The following is a 22,259-nucleotide window of genomic DNA, read 5'->3' on the forward strand; positions in this document are numbered from 1 at the left end:
ATTTTGCCCTCCTACACTCTGTGTCTGGTTGTAAACCCTATCCCATAAGCCCCTGGGGTGGTATGGCTCCATGCCAATAGCTGTGCTGTTGTTGGCAGTGGATTTCCTTTGTGGGCTCAGTTCTTCTCTAGGCCATAACATAACATGATACACACATAGACCAACAAGCATGCACACCATCCCCACACACGTGATTGGCATATGCCGCACGCTACGCACGCACATCGATGCACGCAATCATAAAAAAAAAAACACAACAACATTATTCTCAGCGCTCATCTGGAGAAGACCTGAAGAATCAGGAAACAAGGAGGTGGGGGAGGAGGAAAAAAAAGCACAATGTATCCTTGACGAGGTTCATCTGTTTCCATTTTGGTGCAGATACTCAGGTTTTATTGCAGCAGTGTAGTATTTCATGGCAGATTTAGCCAGTGGTTTGGTTCTCCGCTCGCTGCAGCTCTAATGGTGGCACATCTCTTGTAAATTGTGGCACACCAATAATCAACAACAGTTTGTTGCCGGATTCCACCAGCTCTCGAGCTCTCACTCTCTGTGGTGACAAAGAGCATGGAGTTCGCTGCAATAGTGCACACACTGTGGAGAATGTGGAGTTAATGTACAGGTAGCGCCCGGGCTAAATAATTGTCCTGTTTGTTGTTCTGACTACAGCAGGCCTGCTGCTGGAACATTTACTTTTCTTCTCACTTAGTGGTGAGCCTATAATGCTGTAGACCTCATGTCAACATGCTAGGAAGCGTCACAAGGTTTAAATGTGTGTTTTGAATGTAAATTTTGTTCAGTTATTGTCAAAGCCTGTGCATACAAGTCAGAAAGCAAGTAAATGAACATATCTGCTCATTTAACTCCCTCGTCATCTACTTCTGGTTTTACAGTTATTGTATCAATAACTGCTATTCATTGTTGCCAGATGTTGCCACAAACTAAATGCTTTCTCCAAGCTGAATTTGAAATCTCTTTTGCGTGATATTGGAGCATACTACCGAGATTTTTCATACCTTAGTCTGTCCCGTGCAGTTGGAATTTGTTTTAGTGCACAGAAACATTGGAAACCACCCTCACACTGGTTTTTGTTTGGTTCATCACAAACAGAGCAGTGTAAAAATAAAACATCGGTCATTTACCTAATACACTTTCTACAACCTGCCAGCCTCCGCACATGCACACATCTATTTTCTGTGTGTGTGTATGTGTGTGTGTGTGTGTGTGTGTGTAATACAGATAGGCAATGACTCTCTGTCTCAAGACAGAAGTGTAGCGTTGAGTGTCTCTTAACTGGCTCGTTTAGTCCTGATGGCTTAAATGATTTCATCACTATTAATGACAGCGACCGTGGCTCCCTGCGTCGCGTTGCCAGATGCTCAGGGACCGCTGAGGTTCCCCCTCACTTCTTCTTACACCCAGCCGCCTCTCCTCATCCCTCCTTCTGTGCAGTCTAATGATTGTCCTCTACATGCCCCCTACCTCTCTATTCTTCCGATTTTTCTCAGCCACTGTGCCCTCCTATGGGTACTAAAACGCGTGTAGCGATACAGTTTTGGTACTCGTATTGCATCAGTGCAGGGTCAGTTTGCTGCAAGGCTGTACCGCTGTTAAACAAGTCATCGAACAAGCGTGTGATTGTCATGAATACTTTTACCAATGTAGGGAAATTCAGTCAAAATAAAATAGTCAAGAATACACCTACTGTCTCTGTTTCGCCAACAAATCAGCTATCAGCCCAGTTCCCAAGTTACTGCAGAGGTCAGATAAAGAAGGTCAGTTTGCACCAGACCAGGCCGGCCTCAGAGACCTTAACTCCAAATGGAATCAAAAGCCTTTCGACAGATGTGAGCTATTGCCACACAGAGCCCCTGCCTTCATTAGCTTTCTCGTGTAATTGTCGGGCTAATTTTGAGACAGATGTAGGGCTTTGACTTGACTCATTTCTGTGATTTTCATTCATTTGGATAATGAAAGAATTAAGTACCATTTTGGTCTCTCTTTTTTACTCTTTTCTTTGTCTCTCCCATCTCGTCGAGCTCTTTGTTCCAGCTGTGTAATGACATTTTAGCTCAAACTGTGTGAGTGTGTCGGTGTGTGTGTGTGCGTGCGTGCGTGTGCACAGGAAACTACTGCTGTTCAGTAAATGCAGAAGGGCCTTTGTCTTTCCTGGTATTGTAACCGATAAGCTTGGTAAGGGTTACAGACACACAACCCACACAGGCCTAAATAAATGAGCCCTCCTAAGAAGAAAAAAGCTCTGCGCCACAATCCGAGAGCGAGTCCTGTACAGTTTGTGAACTGGAGCATGTTACAGTAAATTAGAAATCACTCCTTCAACATGTGTTTTCACTCTGTAAAGTGGAGGTACAGTTTCCAGTCATATTTGGTCTTTGGATTTAATTCAGTAACTGATTGCTAATTTTAAGATCTGCCAAATGTCATGGGCTGCTTTTTGTTTCACACAGACTTCACTCCGTAGGTAAAAATCTAATTTCCTCTCAAATAAAGAAAAACAGCAATAACATTAATAAAAAATTTAAGAATAGCCATTGTTACACACTGTCAGTTTGTGTGTTCAAATGGGAAAAAATACACACTTAACATGCAATGGATCTGGCACAGCGGACAGAGCGTCCTCGTCTGAATGCTGTCCTGTGTGTTTGCGTGTGTGCACGCGTGCAGTTATAATTTCCCAGAGCCTAAATCTTCATTGATTCTGTTGCTTCTGTCTTCCCAAGAAACAGGGAGAGGATTATGCCTTTAAAACGAGCTTTCTCGTTGCAGATATTAGGTCATTAATTTCACAGGCTTACATATGAAAATATTGACTCTTCCCAGACACCCCCACTATATCGTCTGTTATCGCCGAGGCCTTGCATTAATGCATGTTTTTCAAGTATTCAACATTGATACGCCATTGATTTATTGCTTTGAGGGTTTGAGAAATAAGCAAATGCATTGAATTAGAATTTAATTGCTAAACCTCCTAATTGATTTACTGTGCATGGAAACTTCTGAGCACTTTGTGGGACAGAATTTTACATTGTAGGATGCAAACTTCTACAACAAGATGAGAAATCTTGCTTTCCAAAAGCTTCAGTGTATTCCTGTAGTGTTTTCAAGGTGGCTCCCAGCTGTTCTGCTTAACTGTACTTGCCATATGAGTTCCATGGAAATCTGATGATCTGTCCCAATGAAATGCAAAAGGAACTGGATGACACAGTTGTTCTTCTAAGACAAGTTGACTTGTCATTCCCATAAATGATTCAGTGCATAGACAGGGTAATCCCCCTACACAAGTACAATAAAATTATGCAGGTCCCACAGAGAATATTAAGATCCAAAAAGTGTCAGAAGAAGGGAATAGGGAATGGGTGGGAGATGGGTGCAGCTTCTTGTCCCCACATAGCGGACGAGGGATGGGCAGGCTTCAGGGAAACAATAGAGAGGGAAAGAAGGCGAGAGAGAGAGAGAGTGCAAAGGTTGTCACAGAGTAGTCACAGCACAGGACGAGGGGAAGGGGAGACGGGAGTATATGTTCCAGCCTTTCACATCTGTTATTCGTTTGTACTGAGCTGGGAAGAAAATAGCAGGAAGCGTTCTGGTTGTGGCGGAAGATGAAAAGACAAGAAGATTGAATAAAAAAACATGTGTCGCACATGCACTATGGCTGATTGGATGTGTCCCATGGATTATCCCCGCGAGATGCTGCCAGCTTGAAAAAAAATGCAGCATCTGTTTACGTAAGCACACACGAGCAAGAAAAAGAAGATTTTCTCCATTCATAAAACAATTTTCCATGCATATCCTCCCTCTGTCTACATGGCACTGGGTCCAAGTCAGATCTGTGCCTGTGGCCATGACACATTGGTGTCTAACCAGCCCTCCAAGTTTTGTTTTCCCCAATGTTACACTTACCACCGCTACAGCTCCAGTTACACTGCCTACATCAGCTCACATCTGGGCTCCTGTGCTTCAACATGCTGTACTCAGAACACCAAAGCTTGTATCATTTGTCAGACTAAGTGGCAGTGTTTTGCTTTGTTCATTAAAGACACACCAGGTGTGTACAACAGATGCAAAAATAGAAACAGATGCAACAGCCATCGAAAACACGACATGACAATGGCAAGTGGCAGCCATTAAAAGCTCGTCACTCGCCCACTCGGTGGGACCTCCCATCGCTAACGAGCTGCAATGTGGCGGGACGCAGACAGGTAGGAGTAATGCTGCTACAATTATGCAAAGCACGCGCGCGTGCATTTGAATGCGCACGCGTGTGTTTTGGTGTGCACGCACGCATACGAGCACGCACGTGCGTGTGCGACATGCCACTTAGGGCCCATCCCACAGCTCATTAACAGTAATAAGTGACTGCCGCCACTTCTTTTTTGTCAGTGGGGATGCAAGCCAATCAATAGGGTCATTTCACATCATAACGGCTTACCAGAGCACATTATGGCACTTGTTCATGGCTGGGAATGGCTGCCATTAGTGGCATAGCCAGATTAGATAAGGGCTAGGTGGGTGAGAGGTTGGAGGGAGGGGTGGTGGTGGGGGCAGATGGAGAGAGAATTAAAGAGGAGGGAAGAGTGAGGTGGATCAATATATGGATAGTTATGGAGATAACATCACAATAGGGAGTCTGGGAAAGATAGCATTTTACAGAGTGCAGATTTTTTTTTCTTCCTTGTGGGAGTGAGATAAAAGTGTGTGCACGTGATGAAGTGGAAGTGTGTGTTTGCTCAGAGCTCAATGTGTTTGACCACTTGTCTGTGAATGAGTCCAATGTGTGTGCGTGTGTACAAATTTGAGCAAGTGTTATGTGAGAGTCTGATTTAGAGTGATCTACTCACAAGTCCTCACCGTGTGCGTGTGTGTGTGTGTGTGTGTGTGTGTGTGTGTGTCTGGCAGCTTGGAGGTGTGTTTGTGCGTGCTTTACCTTGGCATATGCGTGTGCAATCCTGTTTAATTACAGATCAGGCTTTGAGGCAGAGGCAAACAGTGCTATAATTACAGGAAACACCTCCTTTAATATTTTATCGAAGTGTGTGTGTGTGTGTGTGTGTGTGTGTGTGTGTGTGTGTGTGTGTGTGTGTGTGTGTGTGTGTGTGTGTGTGTGTGTGTGAGAGAGAGAGAGAGAGAGAGAGAGAGATACTGAGAGAAATGTTAGTTGCACATATTTATTCAGCGCGTGAGCAAAAGAGAAGAATAAAATTGGGGAAGAACCACGCACATCGCACATAGACACTTTGTTCGGAGTGAGTTCTGGTTCGTGCCTCATGATCTTGCGCCTCTCCTTTCACCCCTCCTTTTACTCTTCACAGTCTCTCATTTCACATTTGTGTTTCCAAGTGGTTACGCTAAATGCCCCCTTTTTCCCCACTTTTGAACTGCCTGCTTCTCAAATATTTATACTCCTTTTTACAGGGCCAAGAGACAGAGGGGTGAAAAAAGAGGGAAGAGACTTAGATCTATCTATTAAAGATGAGCAACATCTCAAATGCATAAAGAGGGAAGATGAACACACTTGCTCAGGGATGGCAAGGTGTAAGCTGAGACTTAATGCTTAATGACATTCAGTTTACGTTTGATTTTTCTCACAGTGATGAGGAAACAGGGAAAACAAAGCAAGTTAAAAGTGACACTAATAATTATTTTTAATCAAAATTCATAACCAAAATAACAGGTTTCAGACTAACAATAAAAAAATGATCGTTGTATTCATTTGATGATGATTTATATTTATATTTCCTAATTAGTTTAATTTTTTTAAGAGGCCAGGCAGAGGCTAAGCTGAACACATGTTCTTTCTTTCTTAGCCTGCAGTAACACAAATGTACACACACACAGACACCCACAATGGCAATATGCTAACTCTCAAACACTAAGCTAGTGCCCCCAACCGGGTCTGACACACTGGACTGGGAGCAGGCTTTGCTGGTAGCATGCTTTACTGTTCTTTGATATGCACCAGTCATTAAAAAAAGATGGCGAGCAATCATTACAGGCATCGGAATTAATCTAATTAGCCGAGCGCGCTAGGCCTCTCTGGTATGGAGTTGGGCGGGTGGATGGTGGTGGTGGAGGGGAGGGGGGCATTCTGCAAACAGAGCCACCCAGCCGCAAATACAGCGTAAGCAGAGAGGGCTAGTACGCTACAGGGGCCGTGGCGGTGGGGGCATAATCCGCCTTGACTTATTAATACGCGCAAACAAGATTTAGCTCCTCAAAGCAAACAAATGAAGCATGTGCTAAAAGGAGGAGGGGAGGGGGGCAGCAACAGAGAGCCACATGGAAAGAGAGAAAAAGAAATCAAGGAGAGCAAGAGGAGATTAATTATTTAAGCTTGTGCGGACTGTATGGAAGCTGCCACTGCTGCTGGTGGTGCTTACATTTTTTTTTTTAAACTGGACTTGGGGCTAGAAAAATGTTTGCTCTTCAGTTCAGGGCTCTACCTTCACAAACACTGAGTGTTTCCAGTGAAGTCACATCTTACTGTAAAAGTGAAGCCACCTTTTTTTTTTTTTTTTTTTTCTTTTGAAGCTACAGCAAGTCACAGCATGGGTCACGGGTAATGCGCTGACTTGTAATTTTCTCACAAACACCACCGACATACAAACACATATTGCTCGCTCACTTAAATAGATCACTATAAAGGTCACTGTGGGCAGACACGAGTCCTTTATTGACTCCATAGTCGATGGAGTGCTTAGGCCACAACCTTTCTTGACCCCTGTCATGGGTAATGACTGCTGCAAGGAGGTATGGGTAATATGCACTAAGGAGTGGGAAGCAGCCTTTTTTTTTCATACCTATAGGCTAATAACTGCCAAAGCATGGGTTCAGCTAAGCTAGGGTAGGTCGAAACACTGTGATTAAACATAAACATAACAATTTGTGAAACTCTTGGGATCTCCTGCCCTACTCTGTTTACTTTAGAAAGTTTTTTATTCATTTAATTTTTGGGGGGGGGTTTTGAGAATGTTCACACCAAAAATAGCACAACGCGTAAAAAGGCGAGCTGTGTTCGTGCGGTTGTGTGAAAGGGACAGTTTACACAAAAACCAAGTTTGGGTATTTTTCTTCTGCCCTGGAGCGCTTTTTGGTTTGAATTGACCAGCTCTGGAGAACATCAGATGCAGAGATGGCTGACTTTCTCTCGATTATAAAGGAAATAAATGACCCTCGCCTTGAGGTGCCCAGAGCACCAAAAAGAAAAAAAAAGACATCTGAAAAAGTCAGCAGCAGTATGTCTTCCCAGAAATCATGACCCAATTATTGAAAAATCCACACATGCTTGTTGTGAGGTATCATCATATCATAATCTAGGTATTTTTTTCTTTCTGCTAAAGCTCGTAAGATGGATGGACTTAAAAGGGGAAAACTTTAAAAGTCATAAGACAAACATACCATCAGCATTGACATAGAAAAGCTTGCATATATTGAACAGCACACTGGCTGAAGTTACACTGGAATAAAAGTTATAAGAGTCTGAGATAAAGCAGTGCCAATCAGTGGTCTCCTAGAAATTGATAAAACTTTTTGATGTATTTTCTGTCCAAATACTGTCATGGTCCTGGGTCGGTGACCCAGCGCTTTGAGTTTTGTTATTAGTATTTTCTAGTTTATTCTGTTTTGTATTGGTGGTTGGGGTTTGGTTGTGTTTATCTTCCCTACCTGCGTCTCCCTCGGTGCTCTGTTCATGTCCTCGTGTTGTTATGTAAAACAGTCTGTGTGTTTCCTGTTTTACTTTGTAGGGTTGTGTCTCGTTATGTCCATTAGTTCCAGCTGTGTCCCCTCCTGTGTGCCATTTCCTGATTACCTGGTGTGTGTATTTATAGTGGGTGTCGGTCTGTGTTCGTTGTCGGCTCGTCTGTGTTTCATGGTGTCTGTTCCTCGTCTGTGTCTCTCTGCCTCCCACCCCATTTGTATGATCCGGTTTGTTATTTAGCTCACCCAGTTTAGGTTATGTTCTGTCCTGCTTTCAGTTCTGTTATTTGTATACTGTAAATAAACCCTCACTCTCATCATCTTATCGGCTGTCTGCATTTTGGGTCCTCCGTTTCCTCCACACCACACGGCTCACCCCGCCAGCCGTGACAAATACAGCCTTGCTAGAAAACTATTTTGGGCTCTGAGATGCTGATCTCCATAAATACAAACAGGATTTTTTTTTATTAATGATAATTAATTCCCTGTATGAATTCCTCTTACTTGTGTGCTGTTGTTTGCAAGTAAAATCAGGTGAAAATTAGCCACTGCCGTTCGTCCTCGGAACAGCCAGAGGTGGCAAAGGTACTTTCAGGCTCAGGTTTGACACAGTGGCAAAGTCTTCTCTCTATGGGTTTTCCGGCCATTCTTTCATCCCATCTTCTCTAATGCTAACAGACGGTCATTACCATCTCTTTCATAGTAGAGGTCCCAGCTGTGTTCAGGGGTCTAATACCCGTCAGCCTCTGTCCCAGTCTCCCCCTCCTTCCCTCCTCCATCAATCCCTAACATAGCACAGCCTCAGCACAGTCTGGAGGTGCATCTGAATAAAACCCACAGGAGAGAGACAGAGAGAGAGAGAGAGCTAATACCAAATCTCAAATGACCCAACCAAACAAAAGTCTATCAGAAGCCAGCTCAGCAAACACAACTGCCATACTGATGAGCGGAGAGTAGCACAAACAGGGAAGGTGGCAAGGACAGAAGGCTGGAAGCTTCGTTTATGCAGCCCTCCAGAGGAAACGTGTGACTCATTAGCAGCAGTGGATTGAAGGCAGCGCTCATCTTATCCAAATATCTCAATCCATTTTTTTAATCCTTGTCTTTAAGCGTTGATCGGAACTGTAAATGGTTATTATTTGATAATGTATGTAGTTTCCTTAAAGAAAATCACATTTTCAGGGCTTGTACCTGCTAACAAAGTGTGAATAGCAAAGATTTCATTTCCTCCTACCTGTAAAAATGTCACATATGCGTTAAAACTACAGATTGTACACAAGATACAGGAGATGTGTTTGGGAGTTTTTAAAATAGCTTGTAGTCATGTGTGGTGCATTTTTCTAAATGGAAACTTTTTTTTGTTGTTGTTGCCATTATTTGTCTACACACACACACACAGAGTCACACAAATGGAAAGAGAATTAACAGAACTGTCGGTGAACTGTAGCGGTAGGTGCCACGCAGAAAGACACAAGCCAGAGAAAAACCGAGAGACAATTTCGCCAGTGCCTCGCTCGCACGAAGGACATAATAGCGCTGAAAGCAAAACGACTCAATGAAACAGGAAAAGTGTATTTCTTGGAATCCACTTACACTCAAATTACAGTGACATTCTTGGCAGAGCTTTCTGCACAGGGGTAACAAAATGTACTGCAGCAAAAAGAACATTAGGGACACTTATCAGAGCTACGACACACACAAAAAAAAACCTATTAACATGCGAAAAGGCCAAAATCAAATAAACCAAAGAAAAGACAAAATAAGGGGCCTATTTTCTTGGCAACATTTCGCTCCAGCTTCTTGTGCTTTTCTTCTTTCTTTTTTTTCCCTCTCCCCCTCCTGCCCTTCGTCACTAGGTTAAGTTACAGACATGAGGTGAAGGAATGAGGGAGGCAATGTGGTAACACACTGTACCATGAGGAGCGAGATGCTGGCTCTCCCAGACATGGTGTGCACCAAGCAAGAACCCTTCTGTGGCCCCACATAGGCAAACACACACAAAGAAACACACACGATACTTGGGTAGTATATGTAGTGCACATATACAGAGCAATCCACGAACATACAAGCAAATGATATGATTGCATTCTCCTGAGGATAGATGCGTGCACGCGTGCGCTCTCTGGTTAACTTCCTTCCTTCCTCCCTTCCTCCCTCCCTCCCTTGTCGGCTCCACATGTGTCCTGTCATATCTCCTTCAGACCATAATTGTCCCAACTTATGGTGTTTCTTCCTTCAAGCCACAGTTTAGGGGAAGTGAAATCCTTCTAAGTGACTGTCACAATGCATCAGCCTCACTCCCCCCCCCCCCCCCACCCCCCCACCCATCTCTCTTCTTCAGTCCCCTGGCTGCCTTCTTGCATCCCCGCTCACTATCCTTCACTTTAAGTGTTTTTTTCTTACTGAGATGCTACACTGGCATTTTCACTTTGTCGCTTTCTGTCACTCTGTCTGCTTTTTTCTTTTCTTTTTGTGCAGTCACCCTCCCGTTGCATGTCAGGTCTTCCCCCTGTGTCTTTCCCTGAAACCCCCCCGTTTGACTTGAACGGAGAGCTTTAGTCACAACATCACGCTGCCATTACGCCCTCCCTGTTACTCACCTCTTTGCATAATCCTCGTTCCCCTGGATTACATCAACCGAGGTACTTCCCATTTCCTTTGAAGGGACAAGTGACTCCTTGACATGCTATTGCACACAAAAACATGTGGCACAGAGACGAGCTAAGGGCGACAAGGGTCGTGACCCAGTGCAGCGAGGCATGTGTCACTTCTGCTCTGCCTCTAACTGTGTTGCTCACTCCTCTGTCACCCATCAGAGAAGACACACAAACACACTGTATTCACATAATCAACGGCTGGCCTTTCCTATCAACCAGACATACTTCTCATTCCATGTTGTTTTTGTTTTTTTGCAGACCACTGTATTAGTATCGTTCTTATTTGTGTTATGATATATCGATAAATCTGGCATTTGTTGCTTCAGTTCACCAATTAACACTTTGGTCTGTAAAATCAGAAAAACAAAAAACAGTTTAAAACCCAGAGACGTTCAGTTTGATGTCATATAAGACTGCCAAAACACAACATATAAAAGGAGGAGCCAACAAGTTGTCAGTGTAGCCATTTAAACTTCCACAACCAACAATTGGCTAAATTACTCAAACTTTTTATAAGGATTAAAGGATTAGATTAACATGTTAACATGCAAACTAGCTAGTGAGGTTTGTGCTTACTTTTTGTGCCCCAGTGAGGTGCATGTGTGTTTGCACCAGTGTGTACTGTATGTGTGCTTAGGTGCTTTCTAATCGTAGGTGTTTTTCTGGCACATTATTGAGTATTTTATTGATACTATGGGCAGACCAGTCGCCCATCAACCTTTCATCGACCAGTCATGTTCAGTGAGGGAATGGACTTGTGGTGGGGGATCTGGCATAGATGGATACTTGGCAGGGGAGGAGAGGTAGATGGGTGGTCACTCACTCATCACTTGGATACAGTCCGACTCTTAGTGTGCGTGTGTGTTTGTGTGTGAAATCACAAGAAGGTCAGTCACTGGTCACCAGATGTTAACTGTTGGGCTGAATTACAGAAAACTAGAAAGTGGGGGGACAGTCTCCGGTTACTCCGCTCACTCACTTTCTCTCTCATGCACTTGCACTCAATACAACAAACCATGAGAGTGATGGGTGATAATGGAGCAGACACTAACAAATCTGCACCTCTTGGCTAGGGACTCGGCCTCAGAAAGCAGACAGTCTGTCCCACTCGTAAGCCCAAGTATAACACAGCACTCCACATTCAGCAGACAGAGAGACCAGTGACCCTTACTGTACACCGCTCGGTTTCCAGAAGCACTCATTTGTTGTCGAATGACATTCACACCGGTGGAATTCGCTGCGGTTACCCTGTGGATGTATAAGCCATTGCCTCGCTCCACAGGAGCAGGGTGAGTTTTAAATACAGCGAGCTGCTCAGAACCTTGTCACTGTGTGTGGCCTTACAATGTACAGGCTACTGCTGCTCTGGATATTAACTCTTCTGTATGTCTGGCTATTAAATACCAATCCCCAACCACACACATACCACTTCCCCTTTAAGTCTCAAACTCAGGGACACAACAGTTTTGGCTGGCGAGTATAGTGTGGGCCACGAGAAGGAGAGAAAAACCAACTGTTCTCTTTAGGTGAGACCTTCCAGCTGGAGAGAGGACTCGAGGAAAAAGCCAGGACAACCGAGGGAGCAAAGTTTGGAGCACTTGTGTCTGAGCAGTAAAAGAGTGTGTGAATGTCTTTCACACGGGGAGGGGAGTCAAGAATGTGGAAACAGAGCAGAAAAGGAGGGAAAATCAGCATTTGAGTAAGGCGAGAGAAGTAACAAGGATGGTGTAAAAGAGGGGGAAAAGGGTAAAATTGTCAAATCAAAAAAAGGAAAGAAAATAGAAGAAAGACCAGCAACTGGACTGATCCTGCTAATTCAGCACTTTAACAAATCAATGCCACTTGAGGAGAACAATCCGCACCCTGAGCTCAGCTAGACGCATCAGTGAAACTGTAGGCGTGTTTGTGTGTGTGTGTGCGGCCGGAGGGTTGCTGATGTTGGTGTGAGGTCGTCCACAATAGTCCACATTAAGGTCCAGTAATGTGTTAATTTATAACTCTATCACCCCAGATGCCTGCATTATCCATCTGTGTCACACGCTAGGCTTACTGTATCTATCATCCGGAGGGGGAAATGACCAGTCCAGAGAGATTAAGTCACCGGTCGCACAATTTCTTCTTTCCTCCCCCCCCCTTCTTTCTTTTCCCTTTAGCCTTATCTATTGCATTCCTCTGCCCCCCCCCCTTCATCTGGTACTTAGTTCCCCAGGTCAGGGTGATCAATTAGGGCTTGACAGACTTCTCAACCCCCGTCTCACTGGAGCTCCAGAAGCCCCGCCGATGTCCATGTCTACCCAAAGACAGAGCACTTACACTTGGCTTTAACACCCTACCCCTCCCCTGGCCCCGGAGGCTTGTACGGTGGCTGTTTGAATATCAGTGATCAGAGCCCGAATTACATTTCACCATAACCTCTGTGAACTCAGAACTTGTTATCACTTACGGGAGATTGAAAAAACAGATTGTAATAATAAATTTGCGTGTGGCTGCGTGTGAGCAGAGAGCATAAAAATTGGCCCCATTTGAAAAGACCCTTGACGCATATAAGTCATTGACACATAACCCAGTCCGTCATAACACTACTAGAGCTGTAATTTTACAGGTTTCCACCACCGGGTCTGGGCAATAATGTTGATATTTCCATAAAATATTATGTAGTGGGAAAGTATACTTTTTCCCCTATGATGGAATGCATTACATTTGTCACAACATGCAAACAACATACTGTATTTCTTCAGTAAACATAGCAAAGTGTGTATGTATAGGTGTGTGTGTATGTTTGTCAGTTTGCATTTGTGCCGGTGGTTCACATTCTCTTTGTCAGTAGCAGCAGGCACTAATAACACACAGGGGTAAATGATCAATACTCGCCCTCTCTATTCAATTTCACAACATCACTGCTATCACCGGACACACACAAACTCCGGCGCACATGTAAATGCACCGAGACGAATGTAAAACAAAGAGCCTTTCACTAACAAATGTAGCCAGAGGGCTGGCTAAAACAGGAGAATTGGCTTTGTTGTGAATGCAAGCAGAGCATTAATATTTATTTTCTTAGAAATGCTCCCCTCTGTCTTGGGAGGACGGTAGTGAACATGAGAGGCAAAAAGAGGCTTTTGGTGAAGGGGGAGTGATAGGAAAGACAAGCTGGCAATTACACCTTTAAAGAGTGCAACAGTCATCACTAGAGAAGAAAGGGAATCTGGCCATTAAGACTAAGTGGATGTCTATTAGATCATGGAGGTAAGGAGGTGGGCATTTACCATCAGTCCAACTCAGAGACAAACTTGTCTACCCCTGGATCACGCCAAAGGCAGCGAGTCTAGAGCAAAGCCAACACGTTGGCATCATTTAAAGTTTTTCATAAAGTTAAAATGCATTCCCTTTTCTTAAATAATCAGCTGGCTAAACTTTCGGAAATTCGCCCGCTCTCTTTTTAAAACTATTTATTCCAAGAATGTTTTCCAGAGACATCACCTCTGCGCAATGAAGGCAATTAAAAAACTATCAAAGTCACCACCCAGTCCTATGAGATCAAACCAACCCTCTGCCCTCTTTCTACTTCTCTCTCTGTCCCCTTCACCCCCCCCCCCTTTCCCTAGTGTAAACCCCCCCATTCTTATCACTGCGGTACAGTTAATCCTCCTCCTCTCCTCCTCCTTCCATCGCAGAGTCCCTCAGGGGGTACGCGGGAGGCTAAAAGGCGGGAGCACATTTGCCACTTGCCTGCGACACATAATACGGAGCAGGCAATCAACTTTGGCTTGACATGTATTTGCTCATCTCTGGGACACACACACACACACAACACCTAGTCCCACCCTCCACCCCCTCACAACAAGGACTGCTGGGAAATTGAGGGGTGAGGGTGGGGGGATGGTTTGAGGGAGGGTTGGGGGGGTAAGCCTAAATTAACACTTGACATTCAATACGGTCAGGTCCTTAATTGGCCAGGGCCTTCCTGAGAAGGCAATTTTCTATTCCCTAAACTGCCCCCGCACTGCGCCATGTGCCAGTGTCATCTGTGTATGTATGCCTGCGAGTGTGTGTGTGTGTGTGTGTGTGTGTGTGTGTGTGTGCGAGAGAGAGAGGAACAGCGAAATTGTATCTGTGTGTAAGTATGTGTCAGAGAGGAAAACTAAGTGTATGCATATATCTGCGTGTGGCTGTGTGTTTGAGCCCGGGCCCCTGTCCTGAGAGAGGCCCTCTCCGGTCCCTTCCCTCTCTCTAATGAGGCTGGATGAATTAGCGCTACGTGACATGATTTGAACAGCGGTGGCTGCCCCCCAACACCCCCCTCCTCCCTTCCTCGCCCTCCCTCCTCTCCTCATCTTTGTCCTTCTCTCCTTCTCATCCCCTTGCTCTTTTTTTTCCTTAAAGCAGTGACAGGCATCTGGTGGCCAAAAGAATGCCAGGAGCAACCCCGCGGCTCTCGCCTTTATGCGTGCTGCCACCGCTTTATACCACTCACCCACACGCACAGACGCGCGCACAAACACATACAGACAAACCTATGTAATCTACACAGAATGAAACACTTTCGCCTTCCTCACCAGTCCTTTTCCACTCACTCGCACACATGCAGTCTCCCTTGCACTTCCCTGCGGATTCAGTTACAGTTGATGTTATTACAGCTTTCAACCTGAGAGGTATTAGGCTTCCTTTAACAGATCTGACAGCATTTACAACACAGGCAAGTCGACGCCTCTAATCGCCTCTGTGACTTCAGCCTATTACCAATTGATCTCAAAGAGAGCCTCCTCCTCACCTTCTGTCTGATGCACAAGCTCTCGGCTCCTTTTCTTCTCCTTTGTCATAAAGCACTATCTTCGCCGCCGCATCCTGTAAACTCCACTGCTCTTTAAATAGTGTCATTTCTAATGACATTTTGTATTATTTACGCTCATTGATCAGGCAGAAAGGATCACCTTTGCCCTTATGGGATTTTAGCAACGGACAAGATGGTGAATTTATGATGGAAAACAGCGGTAAATCTAGGTGATAAATCCTTTTCGGCCACCCTTTACAAATCTAAACTGATCAACAAGCTGTGAGGTAATGGCCTGAATAAAAGAAACAAAAGCTGCAGATTTTTTTTTCCTTTGGATTTGGCGGAAACATATCAAATAGATTAAATGCCATAAAATATTAAATGCTAGTCAGAGTCACACACATCATGCAGCAGACAAAGCTCTAACAAAGCACTTATCGCTAAGAGTGTTTCCCGACAAAGGAAGAGGCAGCTCAGGCCATTTACAGAGAAAACATCAGCACCGAGAAAGCAAGCGTATATATATATATATATATGTGTGTGTGTGTGTGTGTGTGTGTGTATGTGTTTATGGGGCTGCTTGTGTGCCTGCCAGTGCACAAGTAAACAACGGAGATACATCTTCCACTTTTAACACACACAAAAACTGCGTTTTCCTTACAAGAATTCTCACTCCGTCCGGCTGTTTGCTTTAGTTGCCAGAGGTCATTCGCCACCACTGGGTTGACCAATTGATGTCAATCACGGTAGGCGAATTAGATCATTTGTGACTTAACTGACATTACAGACACTGCTGCTCAATATGTGATCACGTGCAGTCATTTTCTGTTGTGAGTGCGTGTGGCGGGGCTGTGGGGTTGTTGGGGGAAGGGGGGGGGGGGTGTCACACCTAAATGAACAGGTATGCTCAGTGACAACACACAATGCTTCTTCTATCTAGCCCACACACACACACACACACACACACACATACACGCACGCACACGGCAGTATTTCACTGCATGGGGCGCATACACACACACACAACACGTACTCACAAAAACAAAAAGCCACCCAGAGTCTCAGCTTGCCAGAAAAAAACACAAGCTGTGGGATGCCAATGCAGCTGCATTTAACAGTGGCCATTAAACGTTATTAATCCAACAGCGCAAACATCTTTACAAAGTCAGCAGAGAGCACAAACAAACGCTTACACATGTTGCTTTAACACTTTGCTCACAAGGAAAAAGAAGGCGAGAGGGAAAAAAGTAGCTAACGGGTTTAGACTCGAGTTTAGAGGGTTTTTATTCAGTGGGTTAAAATGACAGTATTGTTAAGAAGCAATTTACACAATCTGCACAAAGAAAATCACTGTACTTTATATCTGTGTGTATGTGCGTGCGTGTGTAATACGTGCACACTATGTACATTGGCTACAAGCCTACCACAGCCTGTACCACTAGCCTCCCTTCTCCAGAACCTCCCTAAAAAATCCTCCCTGGGCTTTGAGCAATCAAACCTCCATGGTAAGTTGGAGACAGAACAGAACAGAGCGGGGAGATAGATGGAGAATAAAACATTGGAGCACAAGAGAGGAGAAAAAAAAGGAAGAAAGAAATGAAATGAAACAGAAAATAGTGAAAGGGGGGGAGCCTCCTCCACCTCCACCGTTCACAGACACGGTTCCATGTATTCATTAAAAGATGAAACATATTTATTCTTGCCTGAGTGCAGCTCTCTTCACCTCACATGTGAATTGTGGACATGAAATCTGTGTTACCTTTTGGAAAAACCATTTTCTTTGAACAACAACTTTGGTAATTTGCCAACACACAGCACTGTACAGTAGGCCTGCACACACACACACACACCCATACACACAGTATATGTCAGATTAGCAGAAGAAAGAGACAGAGTCAAGTGCGAGACCTGAACAAAATTACCATCATTATCCATAACCATAAATAAGCCTGATGATGATGGTTTTAACAATAATAATAGCAATTCACTCTGAGTGCTTTTTCAAATAACAGTGACAGCATTAGCTACATCGCCAACAGAAAAATGAAAGGCTCGGTGCCTTGAGAGCTCTTCTTCTTTGCCACTGCTGATGGGGCAAATTGGCAGGCAGAGCGAATAGACAGGGGTCCTTAAAGACGGATGTAAAAATAGTAGGCTTTCGATTTGCCCGCTGCGTTGGCGCAACTCCAAGGAAAACAAAATAACAGGAGTTGAGGAATAACAGGAAAAGGGAGAAGCCATGGTGAAAGTATGCCCAAGTTCCTGTCACTTAGCACAGGTCACACCTAATGTCACCTTCCTCTGGATACAGAACAATGTCTCTACCATATGGCCACGTCTTAAAATACCACAGGCAAAATAAATGGATTTCTGATGGTCCACCCCGCTGGTGGCTCGGGTCACCTGTAGCAGCGCCGTCCCCTTCCCAGCTCTCGACGCCACAGCAACCCCTGGTAATACCACTCGCACAAACACACACTTACAAGAACTACACTTCAAGCCTTTTATAACTGCCTGGATCCTGGTGACAGCTGCTGCATTCCTGCCATGTCAGTGTGTGTGTGCTGCTGCCCTGGCCCTGCATTCATGTCCCCCTCATTAGCCAGTGGTGGGGTGGTGACATCCTGAGCGACTAGCCCTTCAAACACACACATTTCCTCTTCACACCGGCGACTTCACCGCACTGCAGGAAACTGCCCAAAGACAAATAACTCACAGCCGTGTTTTGAAAGACACGTAGAAAATGAAAGAAGGAAAAACACTGTAAAAAGACGGGTGTTCCACTGCTTATGCGGACATCAGCAGATTTAAAAAAAAAAAAAAACAGCATAAAGCGTCTCAATGCAATCTACATGACAACAGTTGTATTTAAAAATACATAACACTGTAAACCATTTTCCCAGTGCCGTAAGAAACTAATCACACACACACACGTGCTGCTGAGTGTAGCTCACATTTTGAATAACCACGCTGATTTATTCCAAATGAATAAAACCTACGTAAATCTTTCTGGCCTGAAATACCTCATGAATTTCCTCAGTGCTACGCGGTGTTGACATCTTCTCCTCAGATTACCGGTATTTTATTGATTGACTTTGTCAAAAAAAAAGCGACTCGCAATAAATAAAGAACAACAAAAGGAAATGGAATACTGTATTTCTTTGATTTTACATGCCCACACAAAAGTAAGAGAGGTCCCTGGGAAAGACTCAGCTCCAGTAGATTTTACCACTCATCCCACTGATAAAGCCAGAGCATATGGCTGTGCATTTCTATCGCTCCTCACTCATAAAATGCACCCTATGCTTCCATATGATACAGACCACCCCCCACCCCACCCCCCATTCACCATGGTGGTGAGGCACCTGTCTCCTCAGGACAAACAGGAAACAGCTGACATGGAGCCTGTGAGTGATGCTCACATGATGCTTATTGATCGTTGTTTGCCCCTGGTCTTGCAGCACAGAGTCAGGGTCAGTGCTTACCCATAACGCTGGTCCTGCAGGGCATTATTGCACAGCTACAGAGGTTCCTGCCTGACCTGAGATACACGAGATCAGGGTGCCGTATTTTATGTTTGAAAGGACAGCATATAAATGAATTGAAAATTAAAATCTATCGTAAGGATTTTAAGATGGTGAGTGAAAGAAAGGAGAATATATGTGCACGCGTGAAGAGTCAGTCAACTGCCCAAGAAATAGAGTGGAAAATGGTGGAATTAAATGCATGGCTATTGATGTTACCCACTAGACAAGCAGTATGTAAAACAGAAATTTAAAAAGCTGGCATAGTTATCGTATGTATACATGTACCTTCAGACATACTGGGCGATGCACTTTCTGAGAGAAAAAGATTTTGAAACGCCAGTTGGAACTAGTTTAAAGTAAAAATGTTGTGGACGTCATATCTCCCTGGTTGGCACTTGGGTAAATATAGTGGGGACCACAGCATGAATGGGACCTTGTGCATCCTCCCACCTCATCAAACCAGATGGGCTCTTACTAGAGCACGCATACAGCAAATATACTAGTAGCCGTGCCCACCTTCCTGCTCGGTCTTACTCTCGTATTTCTCTCCTGCAGAAATAACGCCGCCTTTACAAAACGCATCATCATACACACAAAGACTGCGTTGGATGCCAGCTCGCTCAAAAATCACAGCGTCCATTCTCAGCTCTGCCTATGTTATCTGGATGTTCTTAACTGGGGCGCAGCAGTAATACGTGAATTAGGCAGTATAAGAGGACAAGTTTAGATTGAGGGATAAGCGCTTTATCAGGGTCATCTATTCTGTTGAAGCTTTGAAGCTTTTCCAGTCAGGTTACCAGACCAAAACACTGATTAAAAAGGCATAACCAAGAAAACACTGTGCTTCTTCTGTCCTTGTGTCTTATGATGAGTCGCAATCCTGCACGGTATATGAAGTGAACATGCTCAAAATGTTCCCCAGTTACACAGATTTAGTCTCAGGAGCCTTTTGTGCAAAGACAGTAGCTGCATAAAAACCATCTGATTTCGTCTTTGAGCATTCGATCTGCTGCTGGTGAAGAGTTTCAAGTGAGAAAGACAGTGGCGAAGAAGACACAGAGCAGAAAGTGTGAAGGTAGGGGAAGAGGAAGAGGGCTGAAAAAGCGAGGGCAGAAGAAGAAGCTGTGAGAGACAAAGACGTAAAAGTAGAAGAAGAAAAAGAAAAAGTAGTAATGGGGGAAGTGGTGCGTGTCTTTTCTGCAAATCTCCTCTTTCACCTCTGCTCTCCTCCAGCTCTCCAGCCAGGGCCAGCCAAGAGACACTTCACCTCGCACCCGCACACACATGGAGCCCGATCCAATACACAGAGACGCACACACACACACACACACAGGGAGGATACACACACACTCTCACATCCTTAATAACACGCTTACACTCACACAACTGGCATATGAGTGCTTAGCCACCCACTCAGAAAAATAAATGGCAAACCCACAGACACCAACTTTTTAGCGCACACATAAACGTCACGTGCACACACACGCACAGACACACACTTGACACCAGATACATGTATGTATAGACATCCATACACTCTGTGTGCAACGACCCATCAAAGACAGACATGGAAATAATAACAGCGAGTGTAGCCACACACATGCGCACACGTTCACCGATTGTGGGTAATTCTACACATATGCATCAAATCACTGCCTCCAAGTCCCACACAACAGTAAGAAGCAATGCATATGCACCACATATGCAACATACAACACGACTTTACCCCACCGTGTAAAACAACGGTTGCCTCCAGCCTCCCTACACACACGCACACACACTGCTATAAATCTATCATTGTGTTAATAGGCAGATTAGCGTCTACTCTGAACTGCGCTGAAGAGGATAATATCTACCTAATTTCTTCAGTCAGACAAAACAAAGCAGAGCATGTTTTTCCACAAATATGTCCATCATCACGCTCTGAGCGCTAACAGAATTCACTTCCAACCGTTTGGCATAAACAGACAGCGCTGGGCTGGCAGCACAACGCTTTAACGAAATATATGGAACAAGGGAAAATCAACCAACAGGACTGTGATGTTGATCCAAGCAAAATAAATAAATAAATAAACATGACAAAAAGAGGAAAAGGAAGAGAAATGGAAAGAAAAATTGTAATATTAGAGGAAATAAAGTCAGGCTTTCAAATCTTTGAGAGAATGTTTGGAGACAAGAAGCCAGCAGATTTGTAAGAATTAAAAAAGACATAAATATATATATTAGTTATAAATTTAATTTACTGACATTAAATTAAAGTAATTTCCATATCCTAAAATTGTAAATGCATGCAACAATGAAAGAATAAAATGCTGCAAATCTGAGTGAGTGTTTGTTTAAAATATTATTTTAAATCATAATAAAAAAATTGCCACAAAAAGCTATATAAGATATAAAGATATAAGATATAAAATTTATATTATTATTTCTATTGTTTTAACGCTGATTATTGTTGGTATTTGAATTGATTTTTTGGCGTTTTTGTGTTATCTAGTTTTAAATGATATATCTGTGTTATCCACCCCTGCTGTGTCCATAGGTGGATAAAAAGAGTCTCGGTGTGAGATGAAGCAGGCAGCACTGAGAGCAGACAGAAGTCAGGCAAGCTGTAATGCCACTGTACCTCTTCCAGATCTCGGCCCATAGTCGACCTGTCGCACTTCAAAGGAAGCCGCGTTACAGCACCCTTGCAAAAAGAAAAGGAAGAGGCTATTTTAGAGATGGTTTTAAACTGGAGATATACACTGATTTTTCCCCGCTACCCCTTTTGAGGTCTGCACCGAGCCTGGGTGGCTCCATCAGATCCTCAGGTGGAGATGAAGGCACATTTTTACAAGCTTCTCTAATCCTTGACTTGTTCCCACGTTCCTCAGACTTGAAGCGGAGAAGACAATAAAAAAAGGGGAAAAAAGGAGAGAGAGAAACGCGGCCTCCGGCTGCTGTATTGTGGAGGAAACATCCCTGATGAGCCAATTAGACTCGTAGTATCACTTAACTCTGGAGTTTTTAACTTGCAGAGGGTCGATATTCATAGCCATGCATGTACAGCAGCGGGTCAATTAAGGCTCCAAATATTATCACTCCGTAATGCCTGGAATTAATTACACTCGCGACTAATGTTTGTATTTTTTCCGCCATAAAAGCAATTAGGAGAGTTCCCTTCTCGCAGTGTTTTGTAAAATGTGCACTGATTTTTTTTAACACGAGGAAGCTGAGAAAATAGGTCGTATTTATTGAATCCATTTCATTGATTTCATTTAAATTGCATGCTGTTTATGCCCTTTCCTGTTGACACTTGCGTGGATTATAGAGGATGTAAATCTCCTGCTGTGTGGCTTAGAAAAAAAAAAGAGTTTGCTCAAAGATTAAAAACCTACTAAGGCCTTTTATGAAAGGTGTAAATTTGTTCGACTGCACAAATGCCTCAATATCCAACGCTGTTAATTTCGTTGCTTTAGAAAAATCACGCAACGATTTAAAAAGTAAATAAATAAATAAAGAAGAAGAAGAAAAAAGAAAAGAAAAAGAAAAAAATACCATTGTATCAATATGCAATCTCACACTCCACATTTAATAAAACATAAG

The 22,259-nt window shown here is 43.8% G+C and overlaps 1 protein-coding gene across 10 annotated transcripts in view; it reads right to left on the bottom strand.

Moving 5' to 3' along the window:
- The window catches only part of bnc2 (basonuclin zinc finger protein 2), a 174,381-nt gene that overhangs the window by 65,286 nt on the left and 86,836 nt on the right, over positions 1 to 22,259 (bottom strand). For 7 of the 10 annotated variants that reach the window (XM_085161525.1, XM_085161524.1, XM_085161522.1 and 4 more), the window contains one exon: positions 21,298 to 21,360. The exons of 1 other annotated variant lie outside the window; for it this stretch is intronic. In XM_085161525.1, coding sequence (XP_085017651.1) covers positions 21,298 to 21,360 — 63 coding nt within the window. Of the gene's footprint in view, position 22,259 lies in introns of those variants that run through there. 2 more of the 10 variants (XM_085161530.1, XM_085161529.1) reach the window with 2 other exon arrangements.

The sequence above is a fragment of the Neolamprologus multifasciatus genome, chromosome 6 (assembly GCF_963576455.1).
Source record: "Neolamprologus multifasciatus chromosome 6, fNeoMul1.2, whole genome shotgun sequence".
Lineage (NCBI taxonomy): Eukaryota > Metazoa > Chordata > Actinopteri > Cichliformes > Cichlidae > Neolamprologus > Neolamprologus multifasciatus.